This window comes from Budorcas taxicolor, chromosome 2, assembly GCF_023091745.1.
Source record: "Budorcas taxicolor isolate Tak-1 chromosome 2, Takin1.1, whole genome shotgun sequence".
NCBI lineage: Eukaryota > Metazoa > Chordata > Mammalia > Artiodactyla > Bovidae > Budorcas > Budorcas taxicolor.
Window position 1 is genome coordinate 53,286,509 of NC_068911.1, and position 27,059 is coordinate 53,313,567.

Consider the following 27,059-nt stretch of genomic DNA (forward strand, 5'->3'; position numbering starts at 1 on the left):
CAAGTTTTGGTAAATTTAAGGATATGTAAAATAAATTACCAGTGTGAATTTGCTGTATGACATAGGGAACTCAAACCTGGGCTCTGTAACAACCTAGAGGGGTGGAACGGGGTGGTTCATGAGGGAGGGGACATATGTATACCTGTGGGCTGAATCATGTTGATGTTTGACAGAAACAAACAAAAAGAAGATGATCTCTAATTTTTAAAAATTACATCTGTAAGAGGCTTTCCTGCTTGAAAAATTAACTAAATTAAATTAAAATGTATATAATTTAGCTCTTTAGTACTTTATGATGCTTTTAATATTTATAATTCATAAAACTGTTAATCAAATCCTTAAAGCAGAATTATCATGTAGTTTTTATTTATTTATTTATTTTTTATCATGAGGTTTAAAAGAAATTTCCATTGAGAGCCATGTATATTTACTTCATATATATTGCTGAATTATATTTTTTGTTTTCTATTGCAGTTTGATTTACATATATAGCATATTTCATTTTGGCTTTAATTATGGAGAAAAAGTTTTTCCTGTCTTTTCTGTTCCTCTTGCCTTTTTTCATGGTAAGCATAAATTTGTTTAATGTATCTTCTTACCTATGATTATTTCTGTTTTAACTTCTAATATACCCATCATTGATAATGGTTAATAACACAAAATTACATACATATAGTTATTTGATGCATAAATAAAGTACACTTTTATATCTAATCAACACAGCAATAATTTATTTTCTTTCAGTGTACCTTTTTAGGCATTTAGTCCTGTAAAAGGCACCCTATGTTGCATTGGGAGGGGTGGTATCAAAGTGAGGAAGTATGATAGACACAGCAGTGCCGAAACCAGAGGAAAGTAATTACCAGAGTTTGAAAAAAAAAAAAAAAAAGGAATGGCTGCATAGCACAGTCATACATAATAGATGAAATATTTTCAATCAGACCCGCTGATTCTGAGTTAGCTATGTTAAAAGAGCAATTCCAGCCTGTTGATTTTCTTCCCATTCTGCCAACTGATTGACTTGTATTGACTGAAAAGCATTTTGGAACCAATCACTATGTTTTAAATTAATTTCCTCATCCATTCATTCAAATAAGTATGAAATGTCCGTTTTCTGACAGGCATTGATGCTAATTTTGGGGCAGATGTGTATGTGAGTATGTGCACTCCTGCATGCCTCTGCATGTATATGCAGGGGAGGTGGGGCTGGAAGTGGAGGGGGAACTGAAGATGACTAAAAAGCAATCGCTCTACTAGAGGGGCTGTATGCTTTATACATTTAATGTTATCTTTATTTTCAGAAATATTTTGTTCCCATCTTTCTCCCTTATTAAAACAATGACTATACTCTTACTACAACAACAACAAATACTCTTATCATATGCATGAGAAACTGAGAGACATAATCTCGTCCAACTCTGTGCCAGCAAATAATTTTCCTGTGGTGTTTCCAAGTAAACCCCAGGAAGAGTCAAGCAAAGAGACTCAAGAAAAATATAGAAAACTTAAATGGGAAAAAAGCATGACTACATTCCTGTTAGCATTTATATTTAAAAACATTCTCAAGTCTAGGAGCAGCCCAAATTCTACGCTTCTCAGATGTTATCTTAGGTAAATAGACTAGAATTCAAGAAAGAGGAGTCCTGTTTCTCTGGCTCCTACCCTCAACTGAGCCTGCCAATGAGCTGCACAGGCCAAAGCTGGGTCCCTGCAGGTAATTCTGTAACAGATTACCAACCTGATTATTGTAATTTAAGGAATTGGGACCGTTTCTCTTGAATTCATTCAGACAACATGCATATCTGGCTTTTAAAGTAAGAATAAAAATGATATTGGTTTTATGCAATTCTAAAAACTGAGAATAGGAGAAAAATATTTTTCCTTGATGTTGTAAATTTCCATTTTTAATATGTGCAGCACAACAACTCCATAAATCTTTGTTAAGAAATTAAAACCAATCTAAGAATGAAAAAGTTAATGTTGAATGGTGGTGAGGTGATGGGAAAACTAGAGTGATGTCATACACTGAGGGACTATTAGTATTTATTTTACATTTAAATTAAATTCAACTTACTGCTAGAGAACAGCAGTAAGAAAATTAAGAATAAGGAATCAACACAGGAATAGAAAGATAACTGTTTATGGAAAATAGGTAGGAATAATGCAAAAGCAAAGAAGAAATAAAGTTGAAGAGAGGTGTATATAGGCTTCATGCTATAAAACAAGGAAAAAAAGTCATATAGAAATTAAAGTGTAAGTGAAGGTTAAAATACTACTACTAAAGTGGAAGAATATAAATATAGACCTGTCTATAACATTTATTGATGTGCATACAATTCTATTAACCAACAGCATAAATGAACTTTCATTATTTTATCAAAATGTACATATAAAAATGGCAACAAATTTGAGCATTTACCATGTGCCAGATACTTCCCCTTTGTATAGTATTATGATACTATTTTAACCCATTTTACAATAAGAAAGCAGAGGTTTTGGTGGGGCTCTGTGCCGGGGTGGAGGTTAAATATCTTTTCCACATTGCCAGGTTAAAAAGTAGAGGTGGAGTTTGAGTAGAGCTGCCTGCATTCCAGAAAGCTGGCCTGGAGCTGGCCCCCACAGGCTCTGAGGGGAAACTGTGGCCTGTACTTCCCAGTACTGCCACTGGCAGCTCTTTGTGGTGGTTGGATATTGATGAGGTGGGGATATTTACACCATGGAAACTGGCAAACACTGAAAGTCAAGAAGTGCCCCCCAGAGCCTGTTGGCCATGCAGCACATCACTGCACTTACTATTTTTCACTGTGAGAGACTGTCTCTAACATTCTCACAATTCTGAAATTTTATTTTCTTTAATTCCTTAGATTCTTGTTATAGCGGAATCCGAAGAAGAGAATCCCGATGACTTAATTCAGCTGGGTGTTACTAGAAATAAAATCATGACAGCTCAATATGAATGTTACCAGAAAATTATGCAAGACCCTGTTCAACAAACAGAAGGTAAACATGACTAATTTTAAATGCATTTGATATAGTTTATAAGAAAACTACCCCCATTACATCATTGCCGGTCTCTTAGGTTCCTTCTTAAAAATGAGTTAGTTGCTAGTTTTTCTGGTATATGTGCAGTTTTAATTGTTTGTGAAGAACATTTTATTATGTAACTTATCTTATTCTTTTTAAAAATTCTAATAAAAATATATGTGACAGGGATATTTTTAGTATTTTTTATAGTATAAAGATATTTAAAATATAAAATAAGTATGTGTCTTGAATTAAATCAGTGACAGTCGATCTTCAGTTTATGTGATCTATATTTCTTTTTTTCACAAACTTCTTGATAGGAGCTTAATAAAATGACGATTTGTTTTTGCATAACACATACTATGTATAGTACATTTGGTAGCAAAGCTAATGAAATCCGTGAATTTCTGTTTCCATTAGATATTTTTAAGGTATTTCTGAAAGATTTATTGAAGGCCTACTAAGTGTCACATATATGCCTTAATTCTGAGTAGCACAAGTAGAGTTGGGAAATTTAGCAAAACCAAAAACGAAACCCAAAGCATGAAAACACCATGTTTTTTACCTGGCAACCTTAAAGACAGGATTATCTTTAATTTATAAAATGCAAAACTCTTAATGAAACAGAGAAAAACATAAAGACGTTAGATATTTTTAAATCAGTAGAAACAATTTAATTTGGGGAGAAAATATTTATAGTATAAAACATGTTTGTTATACACATAATATGTTAAAAGTAGGTTACTGTTAATTTTTGTAAATGTCAAAATTAACTTGCTTGTGAGAAAGAGAAAAAAAAGCAATTTTTCCATATTGATCAACTCTTGGAATCTTAATCTAACCAATATATATATCAAAGCAATTTGATATATCTGTCCAAATATTTTTATTACAATATATATCCAGTTAAAACATATCTCTAAAATATGTCAGACAATGATAAACTATCTGATATTAGTTCAGTAGGAACTGCATTATCAAATAGTTAAAATCTGTATACAAATTCTGTGCTAACTGATCTGGCCTCTTACTTTATTCCCTTAAAGTCTAAGTGTTATTAGCTTTAAATTATTGAATTAATGCCTTCCAAATGATCTAGATATGTGTGCAAGCTAGCTTCAAATCTAATTTCTTAATAATAGGAATATATTTATGAGAGTTTTATAATAAAATAATTTTGTGATAAAGTTCAAGATCACTACATAATAAACTTCCTCTTGGAGATTCATAATGTTCTCTATAGTTTTAAATACTGTAAAAAACCCTGTAATAAAGAAATGTGTTTAACTTTGTGTTTTCCAAATCTATTTGACCACGAAAACTTTTTTTAACCGAAAACTTTTTTTTTAATATAGTTTTTTATTTTTTTAATTTTAAAATCTTTAATTCTTACATGTGTTCCCAAACATGAACCCCCCTCCCACCTCCCTCCCCATAACATCTCTGTGGGTCATCCCCATGCACCAGCCCCAAGCATGCTGTATCCTGCGTCAGACATAGAATGGCATTCTATCATGTAAGAATTGAATAACCGAAAACTTTTTCATGTCTCACTCAAACACCATATAACACAGCTGGGAAAATTCTAGACCTTTCCGTCTATCATGTAGTCAGTGTTGTGGAATCTTTTGGAGCTCTGTAAAGACTTGTCTAAAATGCTTTCTAAAATGGGATCAGGAAGATTTTCTCTGACAGGCCTCAAAATGCATTTTATATGGTAATAATGTGGATGCAAGCTATTTAAATAAAGAGTTTGAAAATCACAGGAGGGAAAACAGACTATATGAGTTTTATTTTTTTAGAAATATTTAGATTTTCAGGCCGATAGAATGTTTTCTATTGCTGTGAGGCCTAGATTGATTCTGAGATTGCTGTGCAAATCTGTTAATAATAATAAACAGCTCATGCAACATTCAAGTTTCTATGTGTGCTTATGGCAAAAAATTACCCTCTTTGATTACAGACTGTTATATAACTTTAGAAAGTTTTAGTCATTTTATTTCTCTATGCCTTTAAACTTTTTTTCATGTAAGAAGTTTTTGCTCTTAGTGTAGGTAAGAAAAGAATGTGAGATTAAACACTTATTTCATTTGAAAAAAAAAGGAAAATAAGAGCTAGAATTTGGTGGAGGGCCCTAAATAAGTGTGTATCAGGGTTAATATGGTAAAATAGGAAATATTAGAATGTTCATTTGTTCACTTCAAAAAATACTATAACTTGCCCTAAGAATACAGTTTCTAAAATAGAACACATTTCCAATTTCCCATATTTTTTGAATTTCAAAAATAGAGACACTAATTAACCAATACTTAATGCTTAAGGAAAACCAGCAAAGACCATGTAATTTATTGGATAAATAGCTATCTTTGAGAATGAGAATTAAAGCTAAACATATATTTGTTTAGATATTTCTAAATTTAACAGTTAGTTATTCTAATAATTATCTTGTGAATAATCCAAGTAATTGTTATAAAGATCTTATATGATGTCTTCATTTTCAGTAGACAGTCTGTATTCCCTGTTAGTGTGAGTTAACCATGAAGACTTCATGTGTTTCTGTATAACTAGAGGGAGGTTAGTAAGCCCTGATTTTTACTTTCTCCTTAAGGCATTTATTGTAACAGAACCTGGGATGGATGGCTGTGCTGGAATGATGTTGCTGCAGGAACGGAATCAATGCAGCACTGCCCTGATTACTTTCAGGATTTTGATCCTTCAGGTAAAAGTAGAAATTCATATACAAATCTCTTTGACATCTATTTAATAAACCCTTGGTTAACTAAATTGCTATTTCCTTTTAAATTTTAAAGAAAAAGTTACAAAAATCTGTGACCAAGATGGAAACTGGTTTAGACATCCAGCAAGCAACAGAACATGGACAAATTATACCCAGTGTAATGTTAACACACATGAGAAAGTGAAGGTATGTAATAATCATAAATTCAAACTGAATTTACACTATCTACTTTAAAAGTTAGTTACTGATACAATATCAGAGAAAATTTAGCTAGTGTTCATTCATTCCACTGCAAAGCCTTTTCATAAAAAAAAAGTCAAGAAAAATATCTTCATAGAAATAATTATTATAGATTTAGTCATTACACTGAAGAAGCAATCCAGCTAGGTATTTGTCTATTTCCAAGTCAATGTCTCAGTACTGTAGTTTAGAATTTTCCAAAGTAAACATAGTTTAAAAGTGTAAGAAAAAAGAAATGTTCATTTGTGGTGGAACTCCTATAGTTATACTCAGGAATTGTGCTCAAGAGAACAAGACAAGCCCAGGGGGGTTTAAACAGACCTATCCATCCCAACCAAAGACTTTCATACTGACTGGCTGTTAGTTCACCCTTACTGGCATTCCCACTTTTAACGTCCATCATACATTAAAGTCAAGGTTAGCACAGTTCGTCACAACAATACCGTTTCAATACAGAGTGCCTGCACGTATCTGCACACGTGTGTGTGTGGAGGCTGTTTGTCACAGTGATTAAAACTGAGTTCTGGTTTCTCACTTCCTGTGTCTGCTCTTTATCTACTGTGACCCTGGGCAAACTAGAACATCTGCCTCAGTCCCTTCCCATCTAAAATGAGGATAATGAGCCCATCCTCAAGGTTTTCATAGGAATTGACTAAATACAAGGGAAATATTTAGAAAACTAACAAGCCTATGGTAAGCATTCGATAACTGCCAGCTCTCATTATTAATCATGTACTCTTTATTTATTCAGAGAAGGGTTTGAACATATATATATAAATACACATTAAAATGGTAAGTTACAATAGAATAAAGACAAAAATCAAAGAGATAAAGTTAAAACCAAGAAAAATAATTTATTTGTACAGATCAGAGGCTCCTATACGTTATTATATTGAGATTTGTTTTGGAGTATCAGGTTTGTCAAATGGAAAAAAGAAACCTAGTTGGGAAAGAAGCCTTACCTGGCATTTAAATTAAACAAACAAAAATCATCAATTTAAGGTGCACAAACTGATGGAGTGAAAATTGTCAATGTCTTCTAAAGTTTAAAATGCTGGTTTCACATTTTATAAACCTAGATCAATAAATTTATTTCTTCATATGTTTAATATGACTTCTAATTTCTTAAATAAAAAGAGCAATTTATAAATTTTGATATCACCTGATAAATTTTTATAGATATTTTTCATTCAAGGTGTATTCAAATGCTTACTGGCTTGCTTGCTAAAGGCTTAGGTTCTCAGATCACATGTTTTTAAAAACAGATGTTATTTTATTGATTTGGGGCTTATACACGTGTAGAACTATAGCATTGATATTAGCATTAATTAATGTTTTATTCATACAAATTGCAGACGGCACTGAATTTGTTTTACCTGACTATAATTGGACATGTATTGTCTATTGCATCACTGCTTATCTCCCTTGGCATATTCTTTTATTTCAAGTAAGTACATGAAAATATTTTTTTAATTTACTGATTATCTCTGGTGAATGCAGTGTCATATCCATGTTTATGTCATGTGCTGATCAAATACATGAAATATAGACAATTTATAATATTTAAAATAAACTGATATTTAAAATAATTTTAAATATGTTGACTCTGTCTTGACTTTATAAAATATAGAGAAAGGAGATTGATGAACTATCTGAAGCTTAACTTGTCATGCAGTAAGAAAGGAACAAAACCAATATGCAAACCTATCTGTATTTGCTTTGGAAATTGTGAAATATTAGAGGTCTGCCGAATTAAATTTTCAACTTCTTGGTCAATTTTACTGTCAGCATACATAGTACGTTGTAAGAACTGTATTTTGTGCAAAAAATAACAATGACTTTTAATATACACTATTAAAAATAATAATTTCAATATTTGTGGTTAGGTTAAATAAAATAGCTAAATTATGCTTTGAATTTTACTTTCAGTTTATTCTTTTGGGAGCTGGAGGGAAAGCCAGTTCCAATTTGTTTTTTAATAGAAATATAGTTGATTTACAGTATTTCAGGTATACAGCAAAGTGATTCAGTTATATGTACATATATGTGTCTGTGTGTGTGTGTGTGTGTGTGTGTGTGTGTGTGTATATATATATATGCATGTGGCAATGTATGTTAAGTCACTTCAGTCATGTCTGACTCTTTGTGACACTATGAACTGTAGCCCACCAGGCTCCCCTGTCCATGGGATTCTCCAGGCCAGAATACTAGAGTGGGTTGCAATGCCCTTCTCCAGAGGATCTTCCTGATCCAGGGATCCAAACTATATCTCTTTTGTCTGTCTCGTGCATTGGCACGCAGTTTCTTTATCACTAACACCCTCCTTGGGAAGCCTGTATGTATGTAGGCATGTATATATACAATATATATACGTGTTCTATGCTGTGCTTAGTCACTCAGATTCGACCCAGGGTTTGAATTCAGGTCTTCCGCATTGCAAGCAGATTCTTTACCGTCTGAGCACCAGGGAAGCCCAAATGTATACATACACACACACCATCTCTCATCATCTCCAGGAGATGCATACTTATATATACACATACCATCTCTCGCCATTAAGGATGGGGAAACCTGACGTGCTGCAGTCCATGGCATGGGGTCGCAAAGAGTTGGATACAGCTGAGCGACTGAACAACATCAATATACACACATATATTCTTTTCAGGTGTTTTCCCACTAGAGGTTATTGCAAAATACTGAATATAGTTCCCTATGCTGTAGGACATTATTGTTCTGTTATGTATAGTAGTGTTGTCTGTTAATCCTAAATTCCCATTTTACCCTCCTCTTCTAATTTCTTAATTCCATCCATTAGCTGTGATTTTTTAAATTGATAGGAAAGTAAAATCTAAAACATGCATGCATTATCTTATACATTAACATGGTCTTCATAAATATGATCAGGAGCAGAATCACAGAATGTAGTGTGAAGGAAAGTGCACTTCACTGTACCATCACTGCTGTCACTCTCGTTGTCTCTCTCTTACTCTCTTCTTCTTTCCCCTGCTCTCCTTCTCCCTACCCCCTACTCTCCTCCTCCTTCTCCTCCTCCTTCATCTTCTTCAGCATGTATCTTGGAACATGACTCAGAACCGACTACAGTAATAGCACATCAAAATAATTCAAATCCAAAAGTTATTAGATAACTGGATGTTAGGTTCGTTTTTAACTGGAACACCAGTTTTTAGCCCACAGTTGAGTTCAGTTCAGGCGCTCAGTCGTGTCCGACTCTGCGACCCCATGAATCACAGCACGGCCGGCCTCCCGTCCATCACCAACTCCCAGAGTTCACTCAAACTCATGTCCATCAAGTCGGTGATTCGGACATGACTGAGCGACTTCACTTTCACTTTTATGTCCATTGAATCGGTGATGCCGTCCAGCCATCTCATCCTCTGTCGTCCCCTTCTCCCCCTGCCCCCAATCCCTCCCAGCATCAGAATCTTTTCCAAGGAGTCAACTCTTCACATCAGGTGGCCAAAGTACTGGAGCTTCAGCTTTAGCATCATTCCCTCCAAAGAAATCCCAGGACTGATCTCCTTTAGAATGGACTGGTTGGATCTCCTTGCAGTCCAAGGGACTCTCAAGAGTCTTCTCCAACACTACAGTTCAAAAGCATCAATTCTTCAGCACTCAGCTTTCTTCACAGTCCAACTCTCACATCCATACATGACCACAGGAAAAACCATAGCCTTGACATAGCTCATCACAATTCAAAATACAGCAAATAACATATGAACCAAATGATTATCTTTCACGGGTTCAAAATCATAGGGTCGAGAGATTGTATCATAATTTCTGTTTTTGGAAACTTGTGCCTTCTTAAGAACCTTCAATATGAATTGCTTTGGGGACTTTTAATGGCACTTTTGATTTAAGACATTATCTAGGCATCATTAGAAACTAAAAAAATTCCACTGAAGAAAATTAATTCAACATTTTTGGACATTTTAAAATGTGACTTTCTTCCAAAACTGTATGAAAATGTATCAAAATAAATTGAAGAGAATTTTTACCTCAAATATGGAAAACATTTCCTAAATAATTAAATTTACAATTAATTTAATTGAAAGTGCCATTAAAATTTAATTGCCATTTGAATTCAATTGCCAATTGAGTTTAATTGCCATTAAAATTCCCCAAAGTAATTCATATCGAAGGTTCTTAAGAAGGCACAAATTTCCGAAAACAGAAATTATGATACAGTTTCTAGATAATTTGTAACAAATTATCAAAAAGTTCTTGCTCAAAATAAACTGTCATTTCTATCACTGTAGACCCATTTCTCATTTTAAAAGAGAAGTTAAAAAATTAATGTTGTCCCAAATATGGTATTCATGTTCAACATATTAATAAACTTTATTTTTTTTCAGAAGAAAATCAGGTTTTCTTTTCTTTTTATTTTATTTATATATATTTTTTAATTTTATTTTTTACTTTACAATACTGTATTGGTTTTGCCATACATTGACATGAATCCACCACACAGGTTTTCTTTAAAAAAAAATCAAGAATACTATATGCAATGTATATGTATGTATATGTGTGTGTGTGTGTGTGTGTGTGTGTTAAAAGCCACAAATCTCTAAGCTTTAAAAGAAAGATTGCAGCATGCTACACAGGCAAAACCTCATTAGCAAATAAATTTCTTGCCAATATATTGAGTTTGGTTCTTGCCCTCTACATAACAGAAAAATTAAGAATTTCAACTAATTACATTGCTTATTTTTAGAGTTTATCATGAAACTACAGTTAACTATTCATTTTCCAAAGTGAACTAAAAAAGATTCTATTTTTAAAATTTTTTTCAGCTTTTATTTTATTTAATCAATTTTTTTTAAAAAATTGGAGGCTAATTGCATTACAATATTGTGGTGGCTTTTGCCATACATTGACATGAATCAGCCATGGGCGTACATGTGTTCCACATCCTGAACCCCCCTTCCCACATCCTTCCCCATCCCATCCCTCAGGGTCATCCCAGAGCACTAGCCCCGAACACCCTGTCTCATGCATCGAACCTGGACTAGCAATCTATTTCACATATGTTAATATATGTGTTTCAATGCTATTCTCTCAAATCATCCCATCCTCGCCTTCTCCCACAGTCCAACAGACTGTTCTTTACATCTGTGTCTCTTTTGCTGTCTCGCATATAGGCTCATCATTACTAAATTTCTAAATTCCATATATATGCATTGATATACTATATTGATGTTTTTCTTTCTGACTTACTTCACTCTGTATATAGGCTCCAGTTTCATCCACCTCATTAGAACTGATTCAAATGCATTCTTTCTAATAGCTGAGTAATATTCCATTGTGTACATGTACCACAGCTTTCTTATCTGTTCATCTGGATGGACATCTAGGTGCTTCCATGTCCTGGCTATTGTAAACAGTGCTGCGATGAACATTGGGGTACACGTGTCTCTTTCATTTCTGGGTTCCTCAGTGTGTATGCCCAGCAGTGGGATTGCTGGGTCATAAGGCAGTTCTATTTCCAGTTTTTTAAGGAATTTCCACACTGTTCCCATAGTGGCTATACTAGTTTGCATTCCCACCAACAGTGTAAGAGGATTCCTTTTTCTCCACACCTCCAGCATTTATTGTTTATAGACTTTTGGATAGCAGCCATTCTGACTGGGGTGAGATGGTACCTCATCATGGTTTTGATTTGCATTTCTCTGATAATGAATGCTGTTGAGCATTTTTTCATGTGGTTGTTAGCCTTCTGTATGTCTTCTTTGGAGAAATGTCTGTCTAGTTCTTTGGTTCATTTTTTTATTGGGTTGCTTATTTTTCTGGAATTGAGCTGCAGGAGTTGCTTGTATATTTTTGAGATTAATTCTTGATCAGTTGCTTTATTTGCTATTACTTTCTCCCATTCTGAAGGCTGTCTTTTCACCTTGCTTATAGTTTCCTTCCTTGTGCAAAAGCTTTTAAGTTTAATTAGGTCCCATTTGTTTATTTTTTCTTTTATTTCCATTACTCTGGGAGGTGGGTCATAGAGAATCCTGCTATGATTTATGTCAGAGAGTGTTTTGCCTGTTTTCCTCTAGGAGTTTTATAGTTTCTGGTTTTACATTTAGATCTTTAATCCATTTTTAGTTTATTTTTGTGTATGGTGCTAGAAACTGTTCTAGTTTCATTCTTTTACATGTGGTTGACCAGTTTTCCCAGCACCACTTGTTAAAGAGATTGTCTTTTCTCCATTGTATATTTTTTCCTCCTTTGTCAAAGATAAGGTGGCCATAGGTGTGTGGATATACCTCTGGGCTTTCTATTTTGTTCCATTGATCTATGTTTCTGTCGTTGTGCCAGTACCATACTGTCTTGATGAGTGTTGCTTTGTAATATAGCCTGAAGTCAGGCAGCTTGATTCCTCTAGTTCCATTCTTTCTCAAGATTGCTTTGGCTATTTGAGGTGTTTTTTTTTTTTTTTTAATTCCATACAAATTGTGAAATTATTTATTCTAATTGGAAGGTAAACTTCCAAACTCATTCTATGAGGCCACCATCACCCTAATACCAAAACCAGACAAAGATGCCACAGAAAAAGAAAGCTACAGGCCAATATCACTGATGAACATAGATGCAAAAATCCTTAACAAAATTCTAGCTCTCAAAATCCAATGACATAGTAAAAAGATTGTACACCATGACCAAGTGGGCTTTATCCCAGGCATGCAAGGATTCTTCAGTATTAACAAATCACTCAATGTGTTACACCACATTAACAAATTAAAAGATAAAAACCACATGATTATCTCAATAGATGCAGAGAAAGCCTTTGACAAAATTCAATATCCATTTATGATAAAAACCCTCTAGAAAGCAGGCATAGAAGGAACATATCTCAACATAATAAAAGCCATATATGATTAACCCACAGCAAACATTATCCTCAATGGTAAAAATTTGAAAGCATTTCCCTTAAAAGTCAAGAACAAGACAAGAGTGCTCTCTCTCACCACTGCTATTCAACATAGTTTTGGAAATTTTGGCCACAGCTATCAGAGCAGAAAAATAAATAAAAGGAATCTAGATTGGAAAAGAAGAAGTAAAACTCTCACTGTTTGCAGATGACATGATCCTCTACATAGAAAACCCTGAAGACTCCACCAGAAATCAATGAATACAGTAAAGTCGCAGGATATAAAATTAACACACAGAAATCCCTTGCATTCCTATACACTAACAATGAGAAAACAGAAAGAGAAGTTAAGGAAACAATTCCATTCACCATTGCAACAAAAATAATAATATACTTAGGAATAAATCTACCTAAAGAAACAAAAAGCCTATATATAGAAAACTATAAAACACTGGTGAAAGAAATCAAAGATAACACAAATAGATGGAGAAATATACCATGCTCATGGGTTGGAAGAATCAATATAGGGAAAATGAGCATACTACCCAAAGCAATCTATAGATTCAATGCAATCCCTATCAAGCTACCAGTGGTAAAAAAGATTCTTTAATGATGAGTTAGTGCAATATCCTTGATTTCAGGCACAAGTTAATTTTAATGGATAGTGAAATACAGTAATTAAAAAAATGAGAATATGCAAATCTTGCCATCTCACATTTACTAATAGTATGGACTTATTCTGATTTATGCTTTTCAGTTAGCCTGTTTCCTTATAATGAGTCATATCATTATTTCAAATATTGGCAGAGAAGATTCAGAAAGTACTTGGCATGTAGTAATATTCCAATAAATGATAAAAGGAACAAATTTTGCCCTTAGACTATATCAGTCATGTAGGCATGTAGATTATACTTAGTCATCTAATATTATATCTATATAATAGTTCAGTTCAGTTCAGTTGCTCAGTCATGTCCGAATTTTGCTACCCCATGGATTGCAGCATGCCCAGCTACCCTGTCCATTACCAGCTCTCAAAGCTGACTCAAACTCATATCCATCGAGTCAGTGATACCATCCAACCATCTCATCCTCTGTCAACCCCTTCGCCTCCTGCCTTCAATCTTTCCCAGCATCAGGGTCTTTTCCAATGAGTCAATCTTTGCAGTAGGTGGCCAAAGTATTGGAGTTTAGCTTCAGCATCACTCCTTCCAATGAATATTCAGGACTGATTTTCTTTGGGGTTGACTGGTTTGATCTCCTTGCAGTCCAAGGGACTCTCAAGAGTTTTCTCCAACACCAGAGTTGAAAAGCATCAACTTTCAAAAGCATCAGTTCTTCAGCACTAAGATTTCTTTATAGTCCAGTTCTCACATCCATACATGACTACTGGAAAAACCATACCTTTGACTAGGCGGACCTTTGTTGACATAGTACTGTCTCTGCTTTTTAATATGCTGTCAAAAGAGCAAGCATCTTTTAATTTTATGGCTGCAGTCACCATCTGCAGTGATTTTGAAGCACAAAAAAATAAAGTCTGTCACTGTTTCCATTGTTTCCCCATCTATTTGCATGAAGTGATGGGACTGGATGCCATGATCTTAGTTTTCTGAATGTTGAGTTTTAAGCCAACTTTTTCACACTCCTCTCTCACTTTTCTCAAGAGGCTCTTTAGTTCTTCTTCGCTTTCTACCATAAGGGTGGTATCATCTGCATATCTGAGGTTATTGATATTTCTCTTGGCAGTCTTGATTCCAGTTTGTGCTTCATCCAGTCTGGCATTTTGCATGATGTACTATGCATATAAGTTAAATTAGCAGGATGACAATATACAGCCTTGACATACTCCTTTCCTGATTTGGAACCAGTCTGTTGTTCCATGTCCACTTCTAACTGTTGCTTCTCCATCTTCATACAGATTTCTCAAGAGGCAGGTCAGATGATCTGGTATTTCCATCTCTTTCAGAATTTTCCACAGTTTATTGTGATCCACACAGTCAAAGGCTTTGGCATAGTCAACAAAGCAGAAGTAGATTTTTTTTTTTCTCAAATTCTTTTGCTTTTTTATGATCTAACAGATGCTGGCAATTTGATCTCTGGTTCCTCTGTCTTTTCTAAAACCAGCTTGAACATCTGGATTTCACAGTTAACGTACTGTTGAAGCCTGGCTTGGAGAATTTTGAGCATTACTTTGCCAGCATGTGAGATGAGTGCAATTTGTGATAGTTTGAACATTTTTTGGCATTGCCTTTGTTTGAGATTGGAATGAAAACTGACCTATTCCAGTCCAATGGCCACTGCTGTGTTTTCCAAATTTGCTGGCATATTGAGTGCAGCAATTTTACAGCATCATCTATCAGGATTTGAAATAGCTCAACTGGAATTCTATCATCTCCATGAGCTTTGTTTATAGTGATGCTTCCTAAGTCCCACTTGACTTCAGACTCCAGGATGTCTGGCTCTAAGTGAGTGATCACACCGTCATGGTTATCTGTGTCATGAAGATCTCTTTGTATAGTTCTTCCTTGTATTCTTGCCTAATATCTTCTGCTTCTGTTACGTCCATACCATTTTTGTCCTTTATTATGCCCATCTTTGCATGAAATATTCCCTTGGTATCTCTAATTTTCTAGAAGAAATCTTTACTTTTTCCTATTCTGTTGTTTTCCTCTATTTCTTTGCATTGATCACTGAGGAAGGCTTTCTTATCTCGCCTTGCTATTCTTTGGAACTCTGCATTCAAGTGGGTGTATCTTGCCTTTTCTCCTTTGCCTTTCACTTCTCTTCTTTTCTTAGCTATTTTTAAGGCCTCCTTAGACAACGATTTGCCTTTTTATATTGCTTTTTCTTGTGGATGGTCTTGATCATAACCTCCTGTACAATATCATAAATCTCTGTCCATACTTCTTCAGGCACTCAGTCTATCAGATCTAATCCCTTAAATCTATTTGTCACTTCCACTGTATAATCATAAGAGATTTGATTTAGGTTATTCCTGGATGGTCTTGTGGTTTTCCCAACTTTCTTCAATTTAAGTCTGAATTTGGCAATAAGGAGTTCATGATTTGAGCCACAGTCAGCTCCTGGTCTTGTTTTTGCTGACTGTATAAAGCTTCTCCATCTTTGGCTATAAAGAATATAATCAATCTGATTTTGGTATTGACCATCTGGTGATGTCCATGTATAGAGTCAGTAATACAAAATAAAAAAACAGAAACAATAAAAAATTATTGTGGAGCAACAAAGAGCTGTGGGAAGACATTGAAGGAAAGACTCATGGGACTCATAGAATCACAATATTCCTAAGGTGATAAACTCAATGAAACAAGTGCTGAATAAAGGGCAGAACTTGAACAAGCAGAAACTGTAAGATAAGAAATGAAGAGATTATCTAATTCAATGCCTATTTTACTTATATTCTACATAGTTAGTTAAGTTACGAAGGGTTCCTGTTCATCTGTGTACTTCTCTTTGGCTTAGTAATTTTGTCTTTATCTTTTAAAAATGGAGAATTTGACCAGAAAGAAGCAAAGCTTCAGATTCAGTTTTCTTTTTTATTAGACAAACTCAGGCTTTAGATAAAACATGAGAAACCGAGGTCAAGTTTGACCTAGGTGTAGCATTCTAAATGCCCTTTTCTGTTTTAGACATTCTTCATTACAGGTGAGTGGTTTAGAGTATGTTCTCTAAACAGGCATATCTGGTCTCAGATTCTACCTTCATCAGCTTCTTGGTGCCTAGCATCCAATAACTTCTTTAATTTCTCTAATCATCAGTTTCACATCTTTAAAATGCAGATTCTATTAGTATCTATATTGTAACTGAGATGATATGCATGCATTGTTAAGTAAAGAGTCTCATTTAGAAAATACTATTACTGGCACAGTTATCACTTTTGTTCTTTCTTATTACTCCATTGAAAGATTTTATATAAACATTTAGCCCTGATGGGCATATTTTAACAGTGAGGTCTTTAAAAATATAATTAAAGAATATAATTTCTAGTTTTATGTGTGCCACATTTTTAAAAGAAATTGTTAATAACATTCCCATAGAAAAATTGATCTTGGTGAGGCAGTAGTGAGGCTGGTTGATTGCAAAGGTCCAACCTGGAGCCCATCCATCTCCTACCTCAAAATCAATACACAATGAATGAACAATTCATTGTATAATTATATCAGTAAAAATTGTGATTGAGTTTTAAAAATTTAGTTGAAAATAATAAAACTTTGTTTATGTCCACAATATACCACATAGCTGACTCAGTACTTGAATTTGCAGTCTTTGATTTTAATGCATTCTTGTTACATACTCCCCAGAACTATCTATTAAAATAGGAAAAGCCACTATCAACACAAAACAACTGTGTGCTAAAATGAGAAATAATGGAAAGAACACGACAAAGTTAGTGCCATGAGAGCAGGAGTCATCACTGCTTGTTTCTTTACATGTTTCAGGGCTTAGTATGTAATCTTGTGCATAGTAGGCACTTAACACATTTTTAAGGAATGAAAACATGAATGGATTTGGAAACACTTTTGTAGGATGCACCTTCCCATGACTTATCTGTGACCTTGGACAAGTCCCTTGAATTTGTCTGGCCTCTGTTGTCTCCATCAACAAAGAAAGACATTAGACTAAGACTCTACAATTCTAACCAGTAGAAGTATCTGTGTAAAACAATAGAGGATACCCTGCAGCTAGATCCAAAGAAGACCAAGGACATTTCAGAAAATGCTTTACTGAATGGTTAATAAAGCGTGTTCATACAGTCAGGAGCAATAGAAATCTTTGCTTTCTTCCAACTAACCTGGAAATAATTCTTTGGGGAGCTGATGTTTCACATGAAATCACTGTGTGTACAAAAATCTATCAATAGCTCACTTCTGCTTCTGAACCCAGCTCCTCAAACTGCAGTCATTCTTGCTTAGCACAGGGTAGAAGCAGCTTTTTATTTTTCATTTGTTAATTGAAGGTCACTCATCCATCCTAATAAAAACCAAGACTGTACAAAAAGTTGATTTAGGGTACTGTTTGTTATTTTTTATTTAGAGAGAAAAAAGAAAAGTCTGCTACTTGGCCATGCTTTAAATTAGAAACAGAGAACATGAAACACTATTTACCAGATATACTTCAGTTTTATATTAGAGTCAATTAAAAGAAAGAGAGTGGGAGATAAAAAGAAAGGAAACAGAAAGGGAGGGGAAGAGAGAGAGACAGAACTTTAGGATTTGCCAAGCCCTGAGAGGCTTTTACTCATAATGATCCTTGGAAAAACAAAGCAGAACCCTTTAGATAAAAAAATAAATAGGCTTTACTGGAATTAGCTATAAATTAAATTTTAATTACTGTTTAATATCTGAGAGCATAGCAAATCTTGCTGTTTGTTTAACTTAGACAAAAGACATAAAAGAGCACATGTAACTTGCATGTGGGAAAAGTAGCTTTTATTTTTTTTAATCATCTTAATTTTGCTGACATTTCAGGGAGTGCTTCTAAATAATTTTAAAGCCAAGTTTCATATTTGCACCTATATAGACAATGATATCATTTCTAGGTAGTTGAGATAATGTCTTGAATAAAATGCAACAACAACAAAAAATCTATCCAGTTGATAGACCAAAGCTTTCTCAGCTTAATAAAATGCTTACATTTCTGCTTTCAGGGCAAGTGTCACAAATTCTCACCTTTTTTTAAATCATATATGAAAATATTCAATCAACATTGTGAACCTTTATCTCATTTCCAGTTTCTTCATATATCTCTTGAAATTCAAACAAGTATGATTTTCCTCTTTAAGCTATAATTTTTCACCTGAAAACTATTTATGATTGAATCTTTAAATTGGTTTTGACCAAAGCTAACTATTTAAACAAACCCTACATTGAAACAGAGAAAAGAGAGTCTTCCTCTACAAACCATATACTGATGTACCTGTTTTCACAAACCAGAGCTATGACTTAAACAGGCTGTGTAAAATCTGGAAAATCTGCACTGTTTAGAAGTCTGTTATACAGAGTGAAGTAAGTCAGAAAGAAAAACACCAATACAGTATATTAAGGCATATATATGGAATTTAGAAAGATGATAATGATGACCCTATATGCAAGACAGCAAAAAAGACACAGATGTAAAGAACAGACTTTGGGACTCTGTGGGAGAAGGTGAGGGTGGGATGATTTGAGAGAATAGCATTGAATCATGTGTATTATCATATGTGAAATAGATCACCAGTCCAGGTTCGATATGAGACAGGGAGCTCAGGGCTGGTGCACTGGGATGACCCTGAGGGATGGGATGGGGAGGGACATGCAAGGGGGGTTCAGGATGGGGAACACATGAACACCTGTGGCTGATTCATGTCAATGTATGGCAAAAACCACCACAATATTGTAAATTAATCAGCCTCCCATTAAAATAAATAAATTTAATTTTTTTTTTTTTTAAATGAAGTTTGACAGTGGTCCTTGAGTAACATCCCTCTGAGTGCCTGCCCAGGACCATCCTTGTTTTCTCCACTCTTGTGATAAGAGTGTATTCATTGTTAGTTTTTTGTGCCTACAGTTCTGAGATACAGTCTATTCTATTGTATGTATCCTAGGCTTCTTTCAGCTTAACACTGGATGTTGTTAAATTAACTGGTTTTTCGTATAATGTTTTATTAGGGCATGCTCAGTGAGTCCATTTCCAAATTAATTAATTTAATCAATGTGCTGAAAAATCTTTCCCTCTCAAAATGAATGTGATGAGAGGTGAAATATTCCTATTTAGTAATGTTAGTCTTGGCTGGAAAGGTTTTTAAATATGTCCAGTGTAATTATATAATAAAAGCATTGCATTTCCACATTAGAGTATCAGATTTAAATAAGGACAAACTGTTACAAGAAGTAATGGATTTACTTTAACAAAAACCAGTTCCTCTATAACGTAATTGCTAGTACTAGTTTATAGCGGAGTCCAAGTATGGAAATAGAAAGTAAATAACTGAATTAAAGAATTTGGACTTATTTTAAAGAGTAAATTTATTATTTAAACTACAACTATATATTAAAGATAACATTTATGTTGATATTTTTTGTAAATATGAAACTATTTATAAGTGTATTTATAAAGTATATTCAAACATAATTACTATTTAAGAATAAGTAAATTTTCATGGGAACAAAATGATAAATTGTTCTAAGAATGCAAATGACCCGCTGCTTGGTACAAAAACTAGGCCATTATTTGAATGGATTAAAACTTCATAATTTGAAATAGAAGGCACATAAGTAACATCTTTCTTCCCCAAATCATAATATGATTTGCAATCTCATTTGGCTCAGTGGTAATGAATCCTCCTGCCAATGGAGGAGACGCAGCTTCAATCCTGGGTCAGGAAGATCACTTGAAGAAGGTAATGGCAACCCCCTCCAGTATTCTGTCTGTGGAAAATCTCACGGACAGAGGAGCTTGGCAGGCTACAGTCCATGGGGTCACAAAGAGTCGGATATAACTTAGTGACTAAACAACAACAAACCTTCTACTCTTGTAGACTTTCCTTGACCATATTCACTGATATGACTAAGTACAAGGAGAAAGCCAAGTAAGCCCTTCCATCTATAGCATCTTCCTAGTAGTCAGGAAAAACAAAACTCAAGAATGATTGGATATTACTTATCCAGTTAGCATTTGCTGATGGAACATTAAGATGTAACATAGAAGTATGAGCTTCAGAATCAAAAAATCATTTAGTAACTTATGCTCTTTGAATTTAATTTTCCTAATTTTAATATAAAAATTAAAAAACAGTGTGGAGTTTTTCTTTGTGCTTTATTCAGATTTTCTGTCCTTTTTACTGCTCAAAAACCTTAAGCTTTAACTTTGTAAAACAAACAAAAAAAGTTGGACTTAGGATTCCTTCTCTGTTTGGAATGTTTTTCTCACCTATCTTCTCCAGTTTTAGTTCTGTCTTGAGTATTTCCCTCACTCTGGCCATAGTGTTTATTTTTCAGTTTCCCCATCATGTCAGATTTTTGTGATCCCCGGGACTGAAGCATGCCAGGTCTCCCTGTCCGTCACCATCTCCTAGAGTTTGCCCAAGTTCATGTTCATTGCATTGGTGATACCATCCAGCCATCTCGTCCTCTGATGCCCTCTTCTCCTTCTGCCCTCAATCTTTCCCACGATCAGGGACTTTTTCAATGAGTTGTCCATTTGCATCAGATGACAAAAACACTGGAGATTCAGCTTCAGCATCAGTCTTTCCAGTGAATATTCAGAGTTGATCTCCCTTAAGATTGATTGATTTGATCTCCAAGCTGTCCAAAGGACATTCAAGAGTTTTCTCCAGCACCACAGTTCAAAGGCATCAATTCTTCGGCATTCTGCCTTCCTTACAGTCCAGCTCTCACAACCATACATGACCACTGGGAAGAAGCACTGCTGTTAATAAGGCTAGTGGATGCAATGAAATTCCAGCAGAACTATTCAAATCCCTAAAGGATGATGCCATCAAGGTTTTGCATTCATTATGTCAGAAGACCCAGCAGTGGCCACATGACTGGAAACGGTCAACCCGCATCTCAGTTCCCAAGAAGCACAGTTCCAAAGAATGTGCTAAGCATCAATCACTCTCATCTCCCATGCTAGGAAGGTCTTTTATGCAAACCAGGAACTTCCAGATGTCCAAGCTTTGTTTAGAAAAGGAAGAGGAACTAGAAATCAAAGTGCCAACATTCGCTGGATTATAGAGAAAGCAAGAGAATTTCGGAAAAACAACAATCTTTGTTTCATCGACTACACTAAACTCTTTGACTGTGTGGATTATGACAAACTGTGGAAAACTCTTAGAGAGATGGAAATACCAGACCATCTTACCAGTCTCCTGAGAAACTTGTATGCAAGTCAGGAAGCAACAGTCAGAGCCCTGTATGGAACAACTGATAGGTTTAAGATGGAGAAAGGAGTACAACAGGACTGTCTGCTGTCACCTGTTTGGTTAACCTATACGCTCATCACATCATGAGAAAAGCCAGGTTAGATGAGTTACAAGCTGGAATCAAGATAGGCAGGAGAAACATCAACAACTTCAGATATGTGGATGATACCACTTTAATGATAGAAAGCAAAGAGGAACTAAAGAGCCTCTTGATGAGGGTGAAGAAGGAAAGTGAAAGAGCCGGCTTAAGACTAAATATTAAAAAAACTAAAATCATGGCATCCGCCCACATTACTGCATAGCAAACAGAAGAAGAAAAGTGGAAGTAGTGACAGATTTCCTCTTCTTGGGCTCCAAAATCACTGCAGATCGTGACTGCAGCCATGAAATCATAAGACGATTGCTTCTTGACAGGAAAACTATGACAGGCCTAGATAGTGTGTTGAAAAGCAGAGACATTAAACTGGAGGAGGAAATGGCAAACCACCCCAGTATACTTGCTGTTAGAACGTTATGAACTGTATAAAAAAGCACAGTCTTTATCAATCTCATAATACTATTTTAACTTCTAAAAAGCATATAACACTACTTAGAACTGCATTATGTAATGCAAATGGTGATTGCAGCCATGAAATTATAAAAATGCTTACTCCTTGGAAGGAAAGTTATGACCAACCTAGACAGCATATTAAAAAGCAAAGACATTACTTTGTCAACAGGTCCATCTAGTCAAGGCTGTGGTTTTTCCAGTGGTCATGTATGGCTGTGAGAGTTGGACTATAAAGAAAGCTGAGTGCAGAAGAACTGATGCTTTTGAACTGTGGTGTTGGAGAAGAGTCTTGAGAGTCCCTTGGACTGCAGGGAGATCCAACCAGTCCATCCTAAAGATCGGTCCTGGGTGTTCATTGGAAGGACTGATTTTGAAGCTGAAACTCCAATACTTTGACCACCTGATGTGAAGAGCTGACTCATTTGAAAAGACCCTGATGCTGGGAAAGATTGAGGGCAGGAGGAGAAGGGGACAACAGAGGATGAGATGGTTGGATGGCATCACCGACTCAATGGACATGGGTATGGGTGGACTCGGGGAGTTGGTGATGGACAGGCAGACCTGGCGTGCTGCTGTTCATGGGTTCACAAAGAGTCAGATACAACTGAGCGACTGAACTGAACTGAATGTGTGTACCCATTTATCCTCTGCTGTCCCATGAGTAACATGAGATCAGGATTTTGCTCTATATTGTTCACAACTGCTTCCCTGGTTATGTAGAAACTGTGCACAAAAAAATGTATTATTATGCATTAAAAATAGTTGTAAAAAACTAAATGAATATTAAGAGACTAAACAGGATTGTGACCTGGAGCAACTTACCTTAGTTTTATTAAGGGATAATGATATTTTCAAGGGGTTGTTAAGTTAGATAATGAATGTAAAGTACTCATCTCTGTGGCTGGAATATTGTAAAGGCTCCTATATTATGATGTCTGCTGTTATTATGAGTTTTATCTCTAAAAGGGTTGTTTTTGGTTTGCTTTTTACTTTTGCAGTTTTGTGGGTCTTTTTTGGTTTTGCTTGTTTTTTTGTTTTGTTTTGTTTTGTTTTGAGGGGTATGAGATTGTGTAAGAATCACATGCATTTAGAAGGCCGGACTATTTCTTCTTTAATTCTCTGCCCACTAAGAGACCAGGAAGTCCACTTACACTGGGGCAGCTCAGAACAAACTATTTGGCCACATAAAATGGACATGTCTATTTCTTATGCAGCCTGTACTTACATGTAACATTAAATGAACAATCTTGAAAGGCATGGGAGGAGGGCCTGTGATGGAGACCTCTCTAGCAGGAATTCATTGGGCACCTGGGTTGAAACACTCTTGGACTCTTTTCTAAATCTGGCCAAATGGATCACCAGCAGCCTCCAAAGAAAGTTAATGCTAGAGGTTATGTCTACTTTGTGTCATATATAACCAAGTAATTCCATCAATTCAAGGTTCTGTATCCAGTAGACAAAAAATAGCCATACTGCTTATTCTTTCCATATATTTATTGCTTTCTTCCTGTTATTTTTGGCACTATTCTGATTGGCACAGGCTTTCCTTTTGGATACATGGTTTGTGTTTTCTTGTGGGAAAAGCTGAGCATTTGGGAAATTAAGTTAGATAAATTAGCATAAAGAAGCAGTACACCGTAGGGTGGGCGATTCTTTCATTGCTTGTATTTTCTCCTTCCATGAATAGTTTTGCTTAGGATTAGCATGGAGTAAACTAGTTTGGAAATTTCTATCTCATATCAAAACCAAGAAAGCTGTGGTACATATACACAATGGAATATTACTCAGCCATTAAAAAGAATACATTTGAGTCAGTTCTAATGAGATGGATGAAACTGGAGCCTATTATACAGAGTGAAGTAAACCAGAAAGAAAAACACCAATACAGTATGCTGCTGCTGCTGCTGCTAAGTCACTTCAGTCATGTCCGACTCTGTGCGACCCCATAGACAGCAGCCCACCAGGCTTTCCTGTCCCTGGGATTCTCCAGGCAAGAACACTGGAGTGGGTTGCCATTTCCTTCTCCAACCAATGCAGTATACTAATGCATATATATGGAATTTAGAAAGATGGTAACGATGACCCTGTATGCAAGACAGAAAAAGATACGGATGTATTGAACAGTCTTTTGGATTCTGTGGGAGAGGATGAGGGCGGGATGATATGGGAGAATGGCACTGAAACATGTAAATTATCACATGTGAAACAAATAGCCAGTCCAGGTTCAATGCATGATACAGGGTGCTTGAGGCTGGTGCACTGGGAGGACACACAGGGATGGAAAGGGAGATGGGAGGGGTTTCAGGATGTGGAACACATGTACATGAATCCGAATCCTGTGGTGGATTCGTGTCAATGTATGGCAAAACCAATACAATATTGTAAAGTAAAATAAATAAATAAAACTGAAATTTTAAAAAATCAAAAAGAAAACACACACACACAAAAACCAAATGGGAAACAAAGGCAAGTATTTTGTTCATACTGTGACAACACTAACTTTGACTATAGAGAAGCATGATACCTGGGGTCAGCATGGTAAGGAAAGTGGTAATTTGCAGACAATGCTAGCAAGGGTAAAACTCCTAAGGAAGAAAATTTAGGTTGCTTCACCCATTGCCCTTTATCACATGGAAATTGTCTTTCTGATGCTAAATTCTTGTGTTTTTATAAAAAGGTGACAAGACACCATTTTATGGCTTCCATGGTGGCTCAGAAGTTAAAGCGTCTGCCTGCAATGTGGGAGACCTGGGTTCGATCCCTAGGTCGGGAATATCCCCTGGAGAAGGAAATGGCACCCCACTCCAGTATTCTTGCCTGGAGAATCCCCTGGACGGAGGAGCCTGGTAGGCTGCCGTCCATGGGGTCACAAAGAGTCGGACACAACTTACTTAAAAAATGGGTAGTTTTATGTTTCTCACACAAAATGATGCTATTTTATTATTTGTGAGAGAAAACTGTTAGAGAATTTAATTAAAATTAGCCATATGAAAACTATGTTAAAAATAATAGTTAACATAACTTGGAATATTCACTATAGGTTAGATATTATACTAAGCACTAGACACGATTAACTCATTTAACCTTCCAATCAATCCTGTGTAGTACTACTGTTATCCTATATTGTAGAGAAGGAAAAGAAACAGATTATGGATTTTAAATGACTTGTCCAAAGTCGCACTTTGAGTAGGTGGTACAGCCCAGATTTAATCTCAGGTCAGGTTTCAAAACCCACTCTGACTTGATGTTACCTGCTTCTAGTTGATCAAAGAGAGAATTGAAAGGCATGGTTACATTACACATGGTGTATAATGGGTTTGTTGACACACTTATGCCAGCTGCCTCTATAACTCTGCTTAGTGCATATTGTGCATATAACTTAGTGCATATAACTCTGTCAAAAGTGCATATTGAAGTAGTGTTCTAAAATAATTATATGTAGAGAATATGAAATGGAAACAATCCAGACCCACAAACCACATTTTCTGTTCTGTGGTTTTACTAGGATAACATTTAAAGAAAGCAGACAGAGATTTTCATAAAACAATCTCTAAGCCTATATAATCACTTTTAAAAATTTGGAATAGGTTAAATTGGTTGCAGGTTAGCATTTGAAAAAATACCTAACTATTTTAGTATTTCATTTAAACAAACCACTGTATTTACCAAATACATATTTTGGTTTTTATTTTTAAGTTGATTTTCTTTGGCCTAATGTATTTATATGTATTAATGAATGATTTTAAAAGAAAACAGTATGCATCACTAGAAAAATGTGAACCATTTTTACCACTAGACATTGATATAAATCATGTCAGATAGCATTTGTCTACATTTAAGTTGGACAGAACATGGAGGAAGAAATAAAAGAAACCAAAGCTATAGGCTAATGTTGTAGATAGCAGGACATATTTTATACAAAACAAACTGAAAATGATTTGACAATAGTTCACTATGTTACAGGAGAAGGCAATGGCACCCCACTCCAGTACTCTTGCCTTGAAAATTCCATGGACGGAGGAGCCTGGCAGGCTGCAGTCCATGGGGTCGCTGAGAGTTGGACACGACTCAGTGACTTCACTTTCACTTTTCACTGTCACGCATTGGAGAAGGAAATGGCAACCCACTCCAGTGTTCTTGCCTGGAGAATCCCAGGAACGGCGGAGCCTGGTGGGCTGCCGTCTATGGGGTCGCACAGAGTCGGACACGACTGAAGCGACTTAGTGGCAGCAGCAGCAGCAGCACTATGTTACAACAATATAGAGAGTAAATGGAATATCAGGATTTCTAAAGCAGAAGTATGTGGTTTGAGTTATATATGGCAGGTTATCTATGTTGACCAATTTATTAACATAATTTTGTAAAACATTCAAAATAAGCTTTACGTGTCTATTAAAATGATTTCATGTGTCCTCTCAAGTATTTGTTTGGCTTTGATTTCAATAAGTCATTTACAACAGAATTTCACTCTATCATTTCAAAAATTTTCCCCATACTATGGTATAGTGCTTTGTCACTCAGTTGTGTCTGATACTTTGAGACCCTATGGACTGTAGCCCACTAGGCTCCTCTGTCCATGGGATTCTCCAGGCAAGAATACTGGAGTGGGTTGCCATGCGCTCCTCCAGGGCATCTTCCCAACCCAGGGACTAAAGCCATGTCTCCTGAGTCTCCTGCATTACAGCTGAATTCTTTACTGCTGAGCAACTGGGGA

The 27,059-nt window shown here is 35.5% G+C and overlaps 1 protein-coding gene across 1 annotated transcript in view; it reads left to right on the plus strand.

Moving 5' to 3' along the window:
- The first annotated feature begins 472 nt into the window (after positions 1-472).
- CALCRL (calcitonin receptor like receptor) overlaps positions 473-27,059 on the plus strand; it is a 44,924-nt gene continuing 18,337 nt past the window's right edge. Inside the window, exons 1-5 of the mRNA XM_052635723.1 lie at positions 473-566; positions 2,865-3,000; positions 5,633-5,743; positions 5,835-5,947; positions 7,357-7,448. Of these exons, the coding sequence (XP_052491683.1) occupies positions 516-566; positions 2,865-3,000; positions 5,633-5,743; positions 5,835-5,947; positions 7,357-7,448 (503 nt within the window). The 5' untranslated portion in view covers positions 473-515. The remainder of the gene's footprint in view (positions 567-2,864; positions 3,001-5,632; positions 5,744-5,834; positions 5,948-7,356; positions 7,449-27,059) is intronic.